The 18919-nt window shown below is 48.2% G+C and overlaps 2 protein-coding genes across 12 annotated transcripts in view; one reads left to right on the plus strand and one right to left on the minus strand.

The window, feature by feature from the left end:
- GBF1 (golgi brefeldin A resistant guanine nucleotide exchange factor 1) overlaps positions 1-10700 on the plus strand; it is a 172576-nt gene extending 161876 nt beyond the window's left edge. For 4 of the 6 annotated variants that reach the window (XM_032949917.2, XM_032949922.2, XM_032949919.2 and 1 more), the window contains 9 exons: positions 2780-3032; positions 3584-3804; positions 5104-5314; positions 6386-6516; positions 7173-7274; positions 7917-8030; positions 8527-8704; positions 8926-9084; positions 9553-10700. In XM_032949917.2, the coding sequence (XP_032805808.2) occupies positions 2780-3032; positions 3584-3804; positions 5104-5314; positions 6386-6516; positions 7173-7274; positions 7917-8030; positions 8527-8704; positions 8926-9084; positions 9553-9890 (1707 nt within the window). In that variant the 3' untranslated portion in view covers positions 9891-10700. The remainder of the gene's footprint in view (positions 1-2779; positions 3033-3583; positions 3805-5103; positions 5315-6385; positions 6517-7172; positions 7275-7916; positions 8031-8526; positions 8705-8925; positions 9085-9552) is intronic. The other 2 variants (XM_032949921.2, XM_032949923.2) reach the window with 1 other exon arrangement.
- On the minus strand, positions 10686-18370 carry LOC116940298 (core histone macro-H2A.1-like). 6 transcript variants are annotated; one of them, XM_032949925.2, is made up of 9 exons: positions 18231-18370; positions 16785-16992; positions 15774-15880; positions 15313-15480; positions 14637-14726; positions 14450-14540; positions 13800-13889; positions 12772-12946; positions 10686-11986 (listed from the first exon to the last, which is right to left on the minus strand). In XM_032949925.2, the coding sequence occupies exons 2-9, from the start codon at positions 16954-16956 to the stop codon at positions 11809-11811; spliced, it is 1071 nt and encodes a 356-aa protein (XP_032805816.1). In that variant the 5' UTR covers positions 16957-16992; positions 18231-18370; the 3' UTR covers positions 10686-11808. The 6 variants fall into 6 exon arrangements, with proteins under 6 accessions (XP_032805816.1, XP_032805819.1, XP_032805821.1 ...); XM_032949928.2 differs by lacking the exon at positions 18231-18370 and adding an exon at positions 18001-18084; XM_032949930.2 differs by lacking the exon at positions 18231-18370 and adding an exon at positions 18005-18040.
- Between the last annotated feature and the right edge of the window lie 549 nt (positions 18371-18919).

The following is an 18919-nucleotide window of genomic DNA, read 5'->3' on the forward strand; positions in this document are numbered from 1 at the left end:
CAAGCCATGTACGACGTTCCAAAGTAAAGGGCATGATACAATAAATAATCGTGCCCTCTATTTACCCGAGAAAGCCTCACTGAGTCTTAAGACCATTTGAGCAGCCGCAGCATCCTTCATCGTGTTTGATCTGGTGAAACGTCCAGGAGGAATAAGGACGAGGAGCTTTCCGTGGTTTGTGTTGTGTTCGTTTTCAAGTTTCCAGGAATGGGAAAGTGTGATTGAGCTGAGTGAGCCACTAAAAAATATGGCACCTAATGTTTATAATAACAATAATCTTACTTATCCGAGAAAAGGCACTTTTTTTAAGGATGGATCCCTGCCTGAGTAAAATTTTACTGTGAGTTTTCAGCTTGTTGGAGGAAACCAGAGTACCCGGATAAAACGCATACACCTTAAGGGATAATGCTCCCAAAAAAGATCCGCACAGATGGGCTTTAAGATCCCACTGACTTTACGGCACTATTTTGGCTACATCTATGTGGTAACCATTTTGGTCTGTCCTGATTGGATCCTTTATATTGTGTTTATCTGCATACTTTGCTCATTTTGGTTACCAACAAGTTAACATGTTTGTTGGTGGGCAGTTAAAACAGTGTGGTATGTTGTAAAATGCCATGGAACTGGCATATATTGGATATTTTCTTCATGTGAAATCTCTTTAACTACATAGTAATTTTAATTGTGAGTTTTGATGAAGTGAGATGATTTTTATCAGTTGTAACAGGTATTGAGTTCCTCTCTGGGTTCTACAGCTGTGGATTTTCTTTTGTTCAATTCCTTAATGTTCTGTCATTCCTTTAAACAGAGGCACTGGTCGTGCATGTCTGCGCTTCCTTTTCACCAAATCCACTTTCCCCTGTAACCACTAGCTGTGGAACGATGACGCGTCCATTCTTTGACGAATACTGATTCATCGGTTCACGATGAACACGTCAAATAGCGTGTGTAAGAATCTACGTTTTCTGATTCGCACGTCGTGTCTAATCGCTTCACGTCACCTGCCGTTGAGAGCGCTGACGATCGCCGGAAAAGAAAGAATTTGATTCGTTTAAATACAATCGCGACCTTGAATCGCGACAATTTATCGAATGGCTCGGTTTAGTGGCGGTGCAGGTGGGGTTGCACAGAGGCGGTGAATCGTTCCACGACTAGCGGGCACCACTAACACCGGAGAGGCGGAGCGTGTGCGCGGAGCCCCCGGGGCTGCGGGCCGTGAGTCCGGCGGTGCGTGTGCAGTGCTCTCCGTGGTGGCTGGCACAAACTTGCCTGTCGTGTGCCCGCGGGGCTGCTGGTCTAGTGCTGAGGCTGCACTTATTCACTACGGGGCGATGGCCTCGCCGACTCTGCCCGCTATTACCCCCCCTCCTCCTCCCTCCTCTTCCGTCTCCTCCGCCGGCTTCTCATTTTTCCCGAATCGCGGATCGATTCGGCGTCCGCCGCCGCACGCTAACTCTGTCCGCGCCACTTCGCACGACCGCTTGCCGCCCGTCTGCTTGGAGCGAAAAATGTCGGCTTCGGGCATCTGGTTATTTAATGCCATTTACGTAACCAGCGAAACGTTTAAATTGTAAACCTTCGATGCGTTTGCATATGCTGCCCACGAAGGCATTTTCAAACACTTGAAGTGTCGTTTGGAAATGCTCCCATCCTGTGGTATTGGGCGAGTCAAAACTAAAACAGCTGAATGAATCCATATCGAATCCATTGCTCTCCCGGTTGCTTTTCAGTGCTGTTCCTGTGTTGCTCCATCGATCTTTGGGATTGTGTGTAATTGTGATTTCTCCATGTTGCAAGCTTCTGTTTTCTTATCTTTTCCCTCCCTGCATACATGTGTACAATGCAGTTAAAGGTCCCATTGTGCTATCTTTTATTTAGATTATCACGCAACATGAGGTGGTCCAAACACTGTGAGAAGGGGATATTATAGGTAGATATTTCCACTTTTTTTAACGAGTAATTGTGAATCTCACCCCTTCATGCCCCGAGTCTTGAAAATAACGACTACCTTGTTTGTAAGGCTGTGCCTTTTCGCATGAGGTCCACAACACTCACTATATGGATGGAATGGCCCGAGCACGAGAATGTGGAATTGTCACCTCTGGTTCAGAACCACCAATGAGATTGCTCATATGAGCAAGTTTTCATTAAACAAATGCGTGGCTTCAGCATTCCCCTATTAATAGTCACTGAGACTTTATGGTATTTCCCATAAAGTTCCATATTCATATCTCATTGTCAATTCCCAACTCCATGTTGGTCATTTAACCATCCACGCTGGTCAGTGCGCGTTAGTGAAAGGGTTAGGGGGAGCCCAGCACTGATTCAGATGCCACTCGCCACTGATGTTAGCCATGGCCGGGAATCAAACTCGGGTCGCCACAGCTTCACAGCGCAGTGCGCAAACCACTGTGCCACCATTCCCCCACCCCCTTCTGACATACATAACATGTTTTTGCTGCTTCTTAGTACATTTCTGCGCTGGGGTTAAAGTTGGCAGCCTGAGCAATGGGGCCCTGTGCGTGCTACGGCACTATTCGCGACTATTCTGTCAGCATTCTATTAACCCTAAGCAAATGGCCAAAACACCCGTTTGGAGCAGCAATAACTGGGCCCCACTGCACAGCGGTCCCCGCTTGTAACCCCCCCCCCCCCCCCGCCCTGCGCGCTGCCATCACCACCGCCCGGCCCCCCGTAGGGCCGGGCGGCGGTGATCGCCGCGCGCCGTGTAGTGACGCCGCCGTCTGTGGCTCCCGCCTGGCCCCCTTGGCCTGCGTAGGTCGGTAAGGATGACGTAGAGGGCGGTGGCGGCGGGGCCGGCGGTGGTGGCGGTGGCGGCAGGCCCTCGCCCCTGGTGAATCAGTACAGCCTGAGCCTAGGCCAGGAGCTGGGCGCGCACGACACCAAGTCGCTCACCAAGTGCGTCGAGTCGCTGTCGTTCATTGTGCGCGACGCCGCACACGTGACGCCGGACAACTTCCCGCTGTGCGTGAGGGCCATCCGCATCTTCGTGGAGGCCAGCCTCAACGGAGGTACGTGTTTTCTGCTGCTGGTGCTGCTGCTGCTGCTGTTACGATAATATACCCATTCACACATGCATGCACACACTCATATTGTGTCCTCAACTCTACTCTCTTCTGTTTAGGTGTTTTTTTTTTATTTTGGAGTAAACTAAGTGGTGCTCACCCAATTTGTGTCCCTTTTGCGTTATACAGAAGGGATTAAATGTTCATGAGTTGTTGTTACGAGTACCCGGATTAGTGGAAGTCGAGCCAGACCCATTCATTCCACTGGTCTGAAGAATCTGCAGGAGTAGTTTACCCCCTTTGCACTTGTAGAATATTGACTGGTGTCCTTTTAAATATACTTTCATTCGTTTTCTTGACTGCAGAGTTAGACACACAGGAACATGAGGGTGGTCAGCTTTAAGTACATTTTGTTGGCTATATGAATTAATGGCCAGGACTTTTGCAACTTTTAAAACATTCTCGAGGATTACAGGGGGAAGTTTGGTGTGCTGTGAAGTGATACACACATCTCCATTTTCATCTTGACTCGACTTATTTTTTTTGTCCTGCTCCAGGAATCAAGGGCAGCGACAAGAAAACCAAGACGCACAAGTACGAAAAGCCGTCGCGGCTCAAGAAGAAGGGCAAGGACAGGGACGGCGGAGGAGGCAGGAGAGGGAACGGGGGCGGCGGGCGGTCGGTACACAAGGGGGCGGCACACAGCGATGACGACGACGACGAGGACGAGAGCGTGCCGGCCAGCTACCACACCGTGTCTTTACAGGTCAGTCACCATGTAAGTACTCTGACCTCTTTTTTTTTTTTAACCGCATCTTCAAACGCGAGCGCGGTCCCACCGTTTGTAGCAGCCAGCCGTTGTGGGCTGGAGATGTTGGGAGGTCCGTGCAGGTTCGAGGGGAAGGTTGTTGTGGGAAGGGCCGTCGCGCTTCTCCAGACGGGGGGGAACTCTTTGTTCCTCCAAGAAGTGCGAGCGTTTTCGTTTGTAATCTTAGCCGGCGGGGAAAATGCCGCTTGCTTCGAATTCCAGATTTTCCCAGATTTTTTAAAATGTTTTTTTCATCAGTGCTGTCTGCAATTAGTTAAGTTATCTCCGACTGCAAATAATTATTGATCATTTTTAGTTGCAATTGGCCCAATTATAATTATGTTAATAATGTGCTCATACAATTTCAGTTCAATGAAAATAGTAAAATATTCCCTGCCCGCGTATACAAACTATTTCTTGCACACTCGATTAGGTTTTACATACCAAATCTGGATGTAATTATTTAATTGGGTATCCAAGTTTTATGTAAATTATGAGCATATTGTTACTTTTGTGTTAGAGTACATTCATTATTTTGCCATGTTAATTTAAAGTTGCTGACTCAAATACAGTTGGTATTTTTGCCGTCACTTAGAAGTTTTGTAAAATATTTACGTATGGTCAAATGTGTGTTTGTGTGTTGACGTGTATGCGTGAGGATCAGCGATTAACGTGCTTCGGCTATGAACCCAGTGATCTGAGTTTCATCCCCAGCGATGGCTAACATCAGCGGCGAGTGATATCAGCACCGGTCCGGGGCATCCGCTAGATATACTTCGCCCTCAATGATGCTGTGTTGAAATATTGACCCTGGAGAGAAATGTGGCCAGGTGTGGTGCTGACCACACCGCCCCTTCGTACGCTGTTTCGGATAAACACTCGCTAACAGCACCTATCCAAACAATCTATTGCTATTGGGGATATTTGTTTTGCATGTGTCTGCTTACAGGTTTTTGTGTACGTGGGCGGACGCACGTGTGCATACAAGCTTGCGTGCGCTAGTGCGTATACACGTGTGCAAGCTTGTGTGTGTGTGTGCACGTGTGTGTTTCATGTGTGTATCTGCTCGTCATCCCAGTCAACCCATGTAACACCTAGTTCTGTCCTGCGACCTCCTCCCAGTGAGCCTTCCTCACTTCACTTGGCCTCAAAGCACATCTAGCCTGGCACAAGCGCTGTGGTGATGCCACCGCAAACGGCGGCTCTTGTTTTTTTTTTGTATTTACATGCGTGTGCCCGCGTGTTTTCCTCGCTCTTCGACTCGCTCAGCTGCTGGACCTGATGCACACGCTGCACACCCGAGCGGCCAGCATCTACAGCTCGTGGGCCGAGGAGCAGGTCCGCCAGGAGGCAGCCACGCCGACGGCGGACGCGGCCGAAACGGCAGCGCAGAGAACGGGTGGCAGGCTTGCAAAACACGCTGTGGTGCAGGCCGACGCCAGTACCCTGTGGGCCAGCTGCTGGTGCCCCTTACTGCAGGGTGAGCTCTGGGAGAGTTTGTCAGCCGAGAGCTTCACATGCCACAGACGTTGAGCTGTCGACTGAGCAGGAGTACCGAGCTGCGTTTAATTTTGCACAACGGTCATTGAGCATTTGTTGCAAAATGGCTCCTGGGTTCATTTTATAGCTGGTCGGTTAGAACGTGGATGTATTCTGTCTTGCCATTTTTTTTAAACTCAATGGTATGGAAATGTGTATAATGCATGTGGTCTCATCCATTGTAATTCTGCCAAATCTCCCCTGAAATCTTGTTTTTGTGTGTATTGCCTAATGTCACTGCTGCCTCCTGTCGCTCAACGTGCGACCATCACTTTGCATTTTTTTGGAGTTACATTTAAATGCACATCGCTCGAGTTCATCGTTGCAATATAACTGTGGGTGCTGTAGTACGGTTGGCTACGTATGGTGCGAAAGATGTTCAACATGCATACTGTGTTCTGAGTAATGGTCACTTTACAATGGATGAAAACACCGGTTGAAAATTACAAGGGAGTGTTACTTTTGAGAACATCTAAAAGCAACGGTAAATCATTACAATGTGTAGGAAAGGGGAGACGCAAGTTGTGTCGATGAGTGAATGAATGGATGATTATGGATGCTCGTGACAAATAAGGTTTGCTTCAGAGTGGTTAGTTGATTATAAGTCGAAAGGAAGAGGAAAGTGTGGAGGAAGGATTTGGAATGGGAATTGAGTGAGCAATGCAATCGTTAAGAGTGAGGGAGTTCCAGACAGCAGCATCATCCAGGAGAATCATCATCCTTCATCAACAATCGTAAAACTAAACGTTTTTATTTATTTATTTTACCAGGTAAAGCCCACTGAGCTATTAGATACTTTTTCAGAAGTGACCTGGCCACAAATTGCAGCTCAACGAAGCGGCTTATCATCATGTGGAAATGTATAGCTTGCGGACACACCCGCGATTTCACAAATGTGCCGTCCTCCTCCATCGGAACGCGCCTTCCCATGGCGCCCCCCTTTAACCGGGGGAGACCCGTCTTCTGAACATCATTTCTAAAGCGGCCGCGTCCCCGCCTGTGCGGTGCGCAGGCACGGCGCGCCTGTGCTGCGACGCACGGCGCCAGGTGCGCACTCAGGCGCTCACCTACCTGCAGCGGGCGCTGCTGATGCATGACCTGCAGACGCTGTCCGCCCTCGAGTGGGAGGCCTGCTTCAATAAGGTGGGGCCCTCGCCGTGAGCAGCACCAGGTGGCCTACCACTTAGTCTGCCACCAGCCTGTTTGCAGAGGGTTGAAGGTCTCGAGTCGAGAGCCGCCATGTGGCTGTGCGGACTCGGTGATAATAATTGACAAACACTGAATCTCAAAGAGTGTTTTCTTTGTGAGGGTCCTGCTTTTTGATATTCGGTGTAAATCTGTAAAGCGTTGTTATGTGTGTGGGATGAGACTGGAGTTCCCCGGGGGAAACCCACACGTACTTGGAGATAACACTCAAAAGGCCTGCGCAAACGGATTCATGGAACCCACAACCTCTACCGCCATCTCCTGGCCAAGCTGGGCGGGTTTGGCAGTGTCACAAATGTGTGTGACTTTGTTGACTATTAATTCCACAGCACGAGAATACAGGCATGTGCCACCATGCTTGGCTAATGCCCAAGTCACGGCACTGAGCTGACACCGCTAAAGCTTATTCTTATCAGCAACCTGAGATGAAAGCCAGTTTTATCTTAATCTGTTCACCAGTTACTCATCAAAACACTAACCATCGCTTAATTTGATTTTGCGAGATTAAATTCATGCCATCCTGAGATTATAATGTTGGTGGTTATGAGTGAAATGACCCATCATTTTGCACTGACAATATTTCCTGGGTTCAGGTGCTGTTCCCTCTGCTGACCAAGCTGCTTGAGAACATCAGCCCGGCTGACCAGACGGGCATGGAGGAAACGCGCATGAGGACCTCAACACTGCTGAGCAAGGCAAGTGTGGTGACATTGCCACGTGTTGTCTACCTTGGAGTAAAAGTGTGGGCACTCTGCTCACAATTGAGACTTGATGCCCCCTGCCTGCGACTATTGTAGTACTGTGTGTGTGTGTGGGGACCTGTAGGGTAGTGATTAGCGTGCTGCACTATGAACCCGGCGACCTGAGTTCGATTCCCGCTCACGGCCAACACCAGTGACAATTATCTGAACCGGTCCTGGGTCTCTCCTAAAGTTGACTCCGCCTCAAATGAGTATCTGGTGCGGTGTGTAAACATCACCACGAGGGAGACAAAGGCGGTCGGGTGTGGTGCTGGCCAGCCACCCCCTCGTGTACCGCGCTGGCCTTCATAGATGCTCTCTTAACAGCACAAGCCCCAACAGTCTGTTAAGGCAATACGGGGGATCTTTGTCTTTAGTATTAGCAAGATTGGAACAGTGAGGAGCACAAGTGTGATGCATCTGCCAGTCATCTCAGTCACTTGACTCAGAACAAGCGGATCTGCTCCGTGACCTGCCAGTGACTCTTCGACTCTTCCCCGTGGCCTGCAAGGGCACCAAGCGTTGGTTCAGGCCTGCTTGTGATATCGGTGTCACTGGCGAACAACGGTTGTCGTTCTGGTGTCGTTCCCCCTTCAGGTGTTCTTGCAGCACCTGTCTCCACTGCTGTCACTGCCAACCTTTGCCGCACTGTGGCTCACCATCCTTGACTTCATGGACAAGTACATGCACGCCGACAACAGCGACCTGTTGGTGAGTGAGCCGAGACTGTACGTTGATGGCGACCTCTGGCGGTGGTAATTTATTTTCACATTTCATTTTACAACCACTTTTGACTTCCCATCAAGGGTGAGGTACCCATTTTATCGACCCCGGAGGCATTGTGTCATAAAAAGGAAGAATCGATGTGGAAATTTGACTGAACATTGTACCCCAGTACAGAGTAGCAGCTGCACTTTCTCATACTCTCTGCCTTGAGATTGTCTGTCCACGATAGTCAAGGCAATATGTGTTCATTCTCAGGGTAGGAATTTATCCACATTAAGGCAACATGAAAAATTAATATATTTTTTCGCGTGAAGCCATCGGTGACTGGGCCCCGAGACCAATGGCCTCCGCCACACTTGAAAACCCCAGCGGTTTACTCACAACGGGGGCTGCTCTGGGATTCATACCCATGTGGAGGTGGTGGCCGTTCCGCCACCAAACCAACCCTTCTTGCACTGTGTCCTTGTCTTTGCTACCCGAGATGGAGGCGATCCCGGAGTCGCTGAAGAACATGCTGCTTGTAATGGACACAGCAGGCATCTTTCAGAACGCGGAGGCACGCACTGGCTTCTCCCAGCTCTGGGAGATTACGTGGGAGCGGATCGACTGCTTCTTGCCTCAGCTGCGGGATGAGCTCTTCCGGCAGCCGGTCATCCCCGGTACAAAACTCGTGGATCGTTTCTAAGCCGTGTATCATGCGTGGCCGTGCACGCCTTGTGAACTTCACTCATTTCTAAAAAGTTAAGATCAACCTCGGTGTTGTCGCACTCTCGTGAGGTCACCGTGACATCACCACCCGCACTTGTTAATAAAATTTCAATGGCCGCGTGACCGGACCCCCCCCCCGCCCCCTCTCCTGTGCGTTCGTTGCCGTCGGCAGAGTCCGCGGCACGAGCCCCGTCCCCGCCCGTCGTGCTGGAGGTGGTGAGCAGTCAGCCCGTCACCTCCACCGGCGGCCACTCCACTCCAGAGCCGAGCAACACCGTGGCTGCTGCTGCTGCCTCTGCTACGGCACCCGTGGCTCCTGCGACGGAGCCAGGTGTGGCTCGCCAACTCGACAACACGCCACCCCCCCCGCCCCCCAATATTAACTCGTCTGCAATTGTTCTGGTTGTATTGTACATGTACAGCCCTTTTTATCAATCCACTGCTGGTTGAGTGCCTCCCCACGCCGCCGTGCGACTCATGGGGGTCATTTGATTTTACGACCCCGGTCAGTGTGTATTGGTGATGTCATAATTAGTGTTGCTGTTGGGAAAAAGTTCAAGGTACAGATCTGGCAATACTCATTCGTCTTAGATATTTGTTACTGCAATGCGTACTGTGCATGCTAAAGCAAAAAATGTTAGTTGGTTCCAATTAACATATTTTAAAAGTACATACATGTAGGGAAAAAAGGCGTTTGGAGCCTCGAGCGTGAATAGCATCCTTTGCCCCAGTAGCAGCAAGCTTAGCTCACCCCTCAAACCCCCCCCCCCCCCCCCGGTACCTTCACCTGTGCTTGCAGAGAGGCCCTCGGCAGCCACCGGCAGCACAACGGCGACGCCCGTGCCGTCGCCGGCTTCCAGCCCTGCACGGGTGGGTGGCAGCGGTGGCAGAGCCGGGGGAAGCCCCGCGGGCGAGGTGGCGCACGCGCTGTCGCAGTCGCCCTTCATCCTGCAGCCACCGCTACCGGCGCTCGGCCCTACTCTCCAGGAGGCGTTGCCGCCCATGGCGCTGCCGATTATCCTCAACCCCGCGCTCATCGAGGCCACGTCGCCCGTGCCGCTCCTCGCGGCACCGCGCGGCGTGTCCGTGGCTGAGACCGCTGCCATGCCCAAAGCCCTGACCGGGGAGGCCGAGTGAACCCGACGCCGCCACTCGGTGTCCATCGGCCCGTCCCCCCCCGGGGTTGCCACGTTGAAGCCGTCATCTGAGCCCTCCGGTCGCTACGTGTAAAAGTTACTTGTAATTAACGAGCAACGTTGTCTCTTATAACATATTTTAAAATGGTCTGTGATTCTGGCTGGCTTTTTTTTTTGTGTAAACTCTAGAGGGTTTGACTGGTCAACGTGTTTACAGTAATTTAAGTTTAGGCCATGAATTCTGGGCGCAGATAGCTAACTCACAGAAGCCAGTGTCAACCCTAAACAACCCTGGAGAATGTGTCACACGTGCTAAACCACAAAGTTGTTTCGTTTGACATTTTTTCGCTCAGTTCCAAGCTGCGAGTAGTCGCAAACTGTAGTTGTTTAAAGAACTGAATTATCATTGGCTACACTGAGTCTGCATGCGCAATTTACACATTGCAGTGAATGCTAACCAAAGGCTGTCCTGAGTTAAACTATTTAAACCTGATGGCATACCTAACTATAACAAGTTATAACCAGGGTAGCATGGGAAGTTAATGTATTACTTTATAAATTAAAAATACAGCTCTGCTTGCCATTTGCAGCTGCATTGTATGATGCTGTTATTTGCATTTCATCCAGAATAGCTTACTGTCACAAAAAAGGACAAATTACTCATTTGCAAAGTGGCATACTGCTTAAATTGTATATAAAGCATTCAGCTCATGAAGAAAATGTACTTTTCACTTTGTAAGAAATAAATCTATAAGTGTAATTACGATTAAGAGTTATTCAATAAAGAAAAGTAATATTATTCAAAGATTAATCATGTTTATTGTTGACATATTTTTAACACATGATTACAATACATTCATATCAGATGCAATGCAAGTGCTCGTATACATTCTCTTTAAGGCTATGCATAACTTTCGTGAAGTTAAATGCAAAAAGTGCCGTTCATAGAATTCAATTTCGTGATTGTAAACCAAGTGTGAACCGTTTTCACAAATTTTATATAATTTTGCAGGAAAACAGTCACACGTTTAACTTCAGAATCACACTGTAAAAATAAGTAATTTTAACACAATGCCCAGTAAGCATCCTACTGTTGGTTTATGGGGCTCACCAAATTAGTTTGTGTGATCCCGCATTTACACCAAAGCACTCATGCAGCAGTACATCATGCTTATCACGTGGATAAATAAAAAAAACAGTGATGTTCTACAGTTCAGCACATTTCCATTAATTATTACTACAATTGTTTACCCAGGAAAACATCACCGAGTCTCAAGGCAGCAGGAACCTGCTAAGTTGTTGACAGTATAGGGCGGACAATAGATGCCCTTTCCCAATCAAGTAAATTACAGGTAATTATTCAGCATTGGGATGTTTTGTCAACACCAGTTACATTATTGTATGTTTTTAGCTTTGGGAGGAAACCAGAAAACACAGAGGAAACCCCATGCAAAACAGGAGGGCATACAAACTCCACACACAAAGGTGTCCAAGTCGGGAATTGAACCTAGGCCCTTCTTGCTGAGAAGCGCAAGTGTTACCACTGCACCACCCAGCGTAGACTGCAACAAAAAATGCAGTAGTGATACCAAGTGTAATTTTAATGGTGTGTATGCATTATGTAAGGCATATAGTGTAATTTCTCCACACGTCTAAGAATGGATACAAAATATATTTTAACTCTTTTGAATTGCCAGGTACCACTCTTTGATAGCTTAGACATGGCGTGTAGTTCACGGACCTTGGAAGGTGCGTAATTGTGTGTAATAAGGTGCTTGGTGGTAGTCAATGTGCAACCTAAGATTTCAAAGTCGGCATACCACGTTTGAGTATACCCACTATAACACGCCCTTAAATGCGACGCGAGGATACATATAACGCCACCCTCGAACGTTAGGCAAATTCCGTGCATGCGTGCCTCACTGCTGCAGCTGGCTGCTGTCCAACTTCGCCATCTCGTGCACATAAATGCCAATGCTCTCACTGTCGTACAGCACAAAGTAGATGTTCTTGAGCGAGGAGTCCATGGTGGAGATGAAGTAGTTGGAGATGGCCTTGAGTATAAGTTGAGCGGCCGTCTGTTTCGGAAAGCCATTTCTGCAGGTGACAGAATCGCATCCAGCCGTGAGTAACGCTGACATTTTTCACAAGAATAGTTTCCAGAGCGTAAGGTGATGGTACGGCAGAGCAGTTTTTTTAAAGGCACTTGTCACAGTCAATTATTACCAGCATTACTTGGCGCACCATTTACGAATATAAATAAAAATCCAAATCTGACCATTGTATGCATGTTGAACTTGTTTCACACCGGACGTAGCCAATAGTGCTAATTGGAAGTGTGGGGGAAGGACAACAAAACTAAACACACAGCAGTTCGATAATTTGTTTTCAATCTCGATTTAAAATGTGCATAGCTCCGGTGGCTTCCTAATATTGGAAGATTGTTCCAGACGGCCACAAAAGCACATCAAAGCACGCAATGCAGTGACCAATCATATTTAATGGTTAGCCAAGAGCCGCTGCGAGGGTGACTAGAGAACATTTATGATTTCCCTCATGGGTAATGGAAATGGGTCACATGAATACCCAAGGTTCAGTGCTTTTAGGTCATTACGACCTGAGGTTATGTGCTCCACATAACCTCAACAAATGCACTGTTTTCATTGGCGATTCAGAACTCGATCATTCTGCCATTCTGATTTTGAGCTGCTATAGTTGCTCATAGCAAATGCAATGACGTTGACACACTGAAAGTGGACTATTAAGAGTCATACGATGAAATAATTTCTGCGAAGGATATTGGACAAGGCGTGTTTTTGGATAATGGTGGGGGGGGGGAGGTAGGGGGTGGTGGTGGTGGAACTACAAAAATATTTCATTACCCGCCACTGCCAATAGAGGGCAGTGCCACCGTGACGAGCTTCTTTTCGTCAGCCAGTGCCAGACAGTTCTTGACCGTCTTCTCCAGGAGCTCCGCGCTCCGGTCCGTGCCCCACGATGGGCTGTTGCAGTGGATCACGTTCTCGGCCTCCAGGCCTGGTGCGAGGCTCATGGCAGCTGCAAGTAGAATCGGAATATTTATTTATATTTATTCCGATTCTACTTGTTCGGTAGGAGCGGGTCGGAACGTTACGACAACAATACATGAACACGATAGTGCAAATGATAGGAATGTAATAAGTACGGGGGCAACGAGAGTGAGTGTCCATCGATTCGGGACAAAGGCCTCCCCCGTTTCAGGGCGTGACAAAAACTATCGCCCTTGTTGGCCTCTGTTGCGATCGGGTTTTAAATTTTCTGGCGGATAATGCAGCCCGTTTACGACCGTTGCATTACACCGATAGTAACAGAACGTGGATTGGCGAACAAAATAAAAGGCAATAAAATCGTATGTTGTAAACGAAGACAAAAAAGTACATTAATTTGGGCAGAATATGTCCCCAGGGGAAGGATGATGACCAATGGACAAGATTGGCGATAGAATGGCAGACAAAGCAGGGAATATATCCAAAGAAGACGACTACCGCCGAGATGCAGCGATGAGATCGGTTCATGTGCAGGACTGAGAAGAATTGCAAAACATCGCAGGACTGAGGGATGGCGATGGTGACCATTAACCAATGTAACCAAGAGGAAGATAACATACGTACGTTTATATGATATATGGAAATGTGTATCGTTATTCAAAGCTTTTAATCACTGCCGAATGAAAGCCTCCCCATGATGCGTTGGCTGTACTTCACCATGCTCGCCAGCTTCACAAGGAAAAACAAAGATTGTTTTCTTATTCCATATATGCTTGTGTGCACGCGCAACAGGCCTGTAAGTATCTGCCTATCGCCAAAGTGCACACATGCATGCATCAGCTCATGAAAGAAGAGTAGAACGATTAATGAATGCGAATACCAACCTCCAGCAATATCCAGTGGCCCATTGCTATTGCGAAGATTTTGCACAGCATCCGCCAGCTCCTTTCCTCCTTTCTTTGCCAGAGCATTGCCTGCAAATGCAAACACTTACTCCTCAAGCGAGTCGGCCTTCCCCTGCACACAAAGTACATGTACAGCCCTTTTTCAATCCACGGCTGGGCGAGAGCCTCCCCCAATGCTGTTGTGAACCATGGAGGTTCTTTGACCACACTTAACCGCAGTGGTCTGTGCGGGTTGCTGAAGGTGGAGGAACATGGACGTGGCAGCATAGGCTTAGAGTAACAACACTGCCGTCTGCTGCTCGCAGGCTAGAAAAATTCCGCTGCCGACAAACTGCCGTGCAAGGTGGTTGCCCGTCCGAGCACTATTCACTCAACTCTGCCCAATACCCAGAGACCTGACGATATTGGGCACATTCCCGGTGATTTGCTCCAAAGGCAAGCACAAAATATTGTGAAAAAAGCCAGAGGCTGGTTTGCATAAATTACCCGAGTAGACGTTTCCCTTCTGTCATTTAAAGCAATGGAAGTTTGCAGGGTTAAAAAAAATACGAGTCAGGTTGTATTGAGCACCCGACACGTTTTTTGGCGAAACGTTTCTGTCGGGTATTTATCTCGCCGGCATCGCTCACCGACTTGTCCACCCATGTAGAAGTTGTTGCCCGTGGGATGGATGACGGCGTCGCATTTTAAGGTGGCAATGTCGGCCTTGACAACCTGCAGCTGCGCGGGGCACAGGCGGACTTGATGAGCGTTTGTGTTCGTAGTTTGCAGGTGCGGCCGCGTGGTGCAAGCGGCGTGTCAGTCAGCTTTTGTTACCTTTTGCCCAAGGAAGAGGGTTTTGGAAGAGAGAACGGTGACAGCTCCTGATGCGCCTACTGAAGGACTTGCGGCTTTCCTGCCTTTACCCTGGGTAGACAACAACATCCACCTACCGCGTCGAGATCACGTTTTACAAACAAGAGTTTAACGTGAATTTGACTTGCACAGCAATCGCATTTAGAATAAGGAGAAACACATTTGAGAATGTAAATGTAATTTGGATAAATTAAGGAAATTACTACCTTCATTAATACTGTTTTACATGTTAAAAATTCAAATGCAGTGGTATTGTTTTTACACATCACTGATAAAGTCCTTAGATTTTAATATGAATAGCATAGTTCAATATCACCGCCTTATTAATGGTAAACTTTCTTAAATATACATTAAACTTTCATAACATCAGATATCATGACAATAACCAACCAAAGCTGAAAGTAATTATTTATTTCTACGGTGTGTTTTTCAAATTGAAGGCTTAAAAAGGCTTGGCTGTGTGGTAAGATTCTGTTCAAATGCCCTATGACTGAGTGCAAATGCCCTGAGATTCAATTGAAAACTCAATTCAATGATGCGCTATCGGCCAATTTGCCCAAAAAACTTCCCTAAATGATACATTTTAGTAGAGACATATATACAGAGTACGTGTGCACAGTACACTTTTGCTCAATACCTTTTTCGCAGTTGCGCTTGGCTTGCGAGCAGGCTTAGACGCTGGAGGTGGTGTATCCGCAGAGGCCACGAGCACCGGTTTCGCTTTCTGGAAGGGTCTGTGGGTCAGCAGCTCTGGGTGGACTCTGGGCAGCACCCCGCTGCTCGCAATGGTCACACCACGCAGCATCTGCATCAGACACAACACATACCTCTGGCCACAGAAACATAGTCTGTTCTCCTATAGCGTCATAATGCAAATTGGATATAACGTGATTAATGTATTTGGGAACATTGTTTTTTTTTATAAAGCGATTGAATGAACAGAAAAACTCCAATGAAACCATGACCCAAAATAATGGTTTTGTTTAAAATAAGCAAATAATAAATTGGTGTATGAAAGAACAAATGAAAAGTCACGAAAGGTAGATTTTTTATTTATTTTGTGTGAACCAATGGCACGGAACATTGAGCAGGAATTACTTTCTGTAGCTCCTCGTCCAAGGCCATGGACAAGTGGATGTGGCGTGGGGTGATGCGCGCCTTCATGCTGTCACGTGCAATGTTCCCTGCCAGTTCCAGAACTTCGGCTGGTGAACATAGCACAGACATTCTTATATCAACCCTATTCTACTGCACGAGCAATCCATTGAATCACTGAGTTGCATAATCCGTCCCGACTGGACATCTGTGAAAGAACTTCATCGCTCATTGACTTTCTCCAGGATAAATATTCTGATTCAATACACTGAAAGAGTATTTCGGTGTATGGAAATAAATGTATTGGTTTATATACAACTAGAGGGCAACTTGTCCAATGAACATGTTAATTTGACACTCAGCTGACACCTGACCCTCACCACACCAGTCACGTGACATCTGAAATCCACCGAGACACTTGTTTTTTGTGTCCAAGTGTAAGACTGGCTGCCTGATAATTCTGCATAGACAGATGTTTACACGAAGCCAAATATCACTCCTTATCTAGCAGCTAGTGCACTCCATGATGTAGTTTCCTTTATTATCAAGTTCAATGGTTATACATGACTCATCACCTGCTCTGTTGCCCCAGCCATTCCGTCGTTGACCCATGCTATCCAAAAGCTGGATCGTGTTTACTTACCGAGGTTAAAGTTCACGTGTTGTTCACGGCTCATTTTCAAAACATTAGGTCCCTTGTTTATTCGGGCAGAATGAACCCTTAATCATCTTTGTGCAAAGAAAATTACTCTGAGTAAATGGTGTAACTTACACTGACAAATAAACTGACAGACAAATGTTTGTATATTTATACTTTGAAACCGATTTAGTGAAAGATCATCCGAGTAAAGAGAACACCTGGGTTTGATTTAAAAAAAAAAACATGCCGCCATCCAGCTGGTGGTTGTCGCGCAAGCAGCAGCCAAGCAAATAAATGACAACCCGGTCCACGCGGAAACGGGACTCCCGTCGACGTGAGGGCGAGTGGGAAAGGGGGGGCCTCGGGAGCCGCACCGGCCAGGTACTCCGTGACGGCCGCCAAGTAGATGGGGGCGCCCATGGCGATGCGCTTGCGGTAAATGCCTGTCCGTAGATACCGCAGCATCCGTCCCACCGGGAAGAGCAGGCCCGCCCGTGCCGAGCGCGACTGCCGTGGAACTTTCTTCTTGGCGCCGCGTGTCGACATCTGCCTCCGTTCGTCGATAAGCTGCTCGATTCGGGACTGGACGAGTACAGGAAAATGTCATCGACGCGCCTTTAGGAAATGGAATAACACAGTCAAGGGCCGTCCGTAAATGACGTCACGCACCGGGGGGGGGGGGGGGTGCTCAGACATTTGTGACGATGTGTGACGAGGGAGGGGGGGGTTTATAAATGTGACGTCACATCAAAATTCGCAACTTTAAATATAGACAACACGTTCTACTTAATGAAATAGACTTTTTAATAAATGTTTTCTCGTGCATCAGAGTGCAGCGCCACATTAAATACGCACTACAATGACAATAGTTTAAAGCGATTTGAAGCATGTTTTATATATTTTGGGGGGAGGGGGGGGCAGAGCTTTGTGACGTCAAATTTGAGAGGGGGGTCTGACTTTTTGTGACGAAGGGGGGGGGGGTTCAAAAATCGTAAAAAATCGCGTGACGTCATTTATGGACGGCCCCTTTGACACCATAAAGGGACGTTTGTTGACCTTTTGGGACTTCAACAGAATTTCATCAACTCAGTCCTCTTGCGAAACAGGCATGAAAGAGCCTCGTCACTTTAAAGTCATTATGGCACTCCGCTGACGTCTCGTTGTCAAACTCCAATAGGTTAAGGCGGCGGTGATGCCACCAATGGGCCATGACGTTATAATCACCACCACCACATAAAACACATTTAACTAACACCCCCTGAATACGCAGCGTCGACACGCGCAAATACGATCAACGTCCGTAAATTCCCCCACAACAACGAGAACAGCACAAGTCACGAGAAGCGAATGGAACCAACTCGGATTGCAAATGTTGTTCGTGGTTTTGCTCTCCAACACGCCGGTGTGCTGAACTAGTAACGAATTACCACTTTTCTGTGTACGTGACAAACCTTACTCGTCGGCTGGTGGCGGCTTTAACCACACGTATATTTACGCGATCTAACACCCACCCCCCTCCCACTCCAAAAAAAAGCCCCCCTTGTACACTATGTACAAATGTAAGCGTTTATATTTATCAATTCATCACACCTACGGCCTAAGTGCGCACGCCAGAGACGGCGATTTACATCTCCCAGTTCACACGCACGCGGGCGGGTCTCTCGACCAATCGGAGGCGACCCCCTCTGTGCGCGTGGGGGGGCGGGCGGACGCGGGCGCGGACCCCCGACTAATCCGTGGTACGAAATTAAAACCTCGCGTCGTAGATCGACCCACTCAGATCCGACGGGGGAGGTGGGGGGACCTCATTCAGGACTCACCTCGGTGTTGTTGAAGCCGGGCCGCCGGGTCTGCGCGAGCCGCCTCAGCTCGCTCGCTCGCCGGGACCTGGCAACGCCACAGCGACCTCACTCGATTTTGTGTGTGGAGGGGCGGGGGTGTGACGTCACGCGGAAGGCGCGGCCTCCCGGGCGGACCAATCGGCGAGCGTTGTTTCGACGCCCGCCTCATTAGCATCTCATTAGCATACCGGGCAAGCCCGGGCCGACGTGAGGCCTGCCCACGTGGCTCAAATTCGTTCGTTGGTGTACTAAAACATTTGATCATTCCTTACAATTCGTTCCTTATCATTCATTCATTATTGATCGTAGCGTTAGTTCGTTATACTGTTAAAATGGTCCCATAGGGGGTGATGTATTTATTATCCGAGCAGTGTTCAGTCGACGTCGATTGGCATTCATTTATTCACCATCCAATGGTATTGAACTTCTTTCGCACCGTACGTAGCCGGCCGTACTAATCATAAATACAGTACTTATTCATCTACCCCGAAACCCAACTTTGCAGGCTTCTCCATCAAGTTCATATTGCCTGCAGTGGAAGCTATAATATATTATTAGTTCGCACCTCCGATTAGCACGGTTGGCTACGTACGGTGCTAAAGAAGTTCAACAAACAAGACAAAGATCCCTCGTTAATAGCCTCAACGGACTGTTGAAGCAAGTGCTGT

Source organism: Petromyzon marinus, chromosome 8, assembly GCF_048934315.1.
Source record: "Petromyzon marinus isolate PM22_M1 ecotype Great Lakes invasive population chromosome 8, UKy_Petmar_22M1.pri1.0, whole genome shotgun sequence".
Classification (NCBI taxonomy): domain Eukaryota; kingdom Metazoa; phylum Chordata; class Hyperoartia; order Petromyzontiformes; family Petromyzontidae; genus Petromyzon; species Petromyzon marinus.

Coding starts and splice junctions, on each gene's coding strand:
- LOC116940298 (XM_032949925.2), bottom strand. CDS start 16,956: ATGTCGACACGCGGCGCCAAGAAGAAAGTTCCACGGCAGTCGCGCTCG. Junction 15,481..15,773: donor TGGACGAGGAGCTACAGAAA/GTAATTCCTGCT, acceptor TGTCTGATGCAG/ATGCTGCGTGGTGTGACCAT. Junction 14,541..14,636: donor CCCTCTTCCTTGGGCAAAAG/GTAACAAAAGCT, acceptor TGCCCCGCGCAG/CTGCAGGTTGTCAAGGCCGA.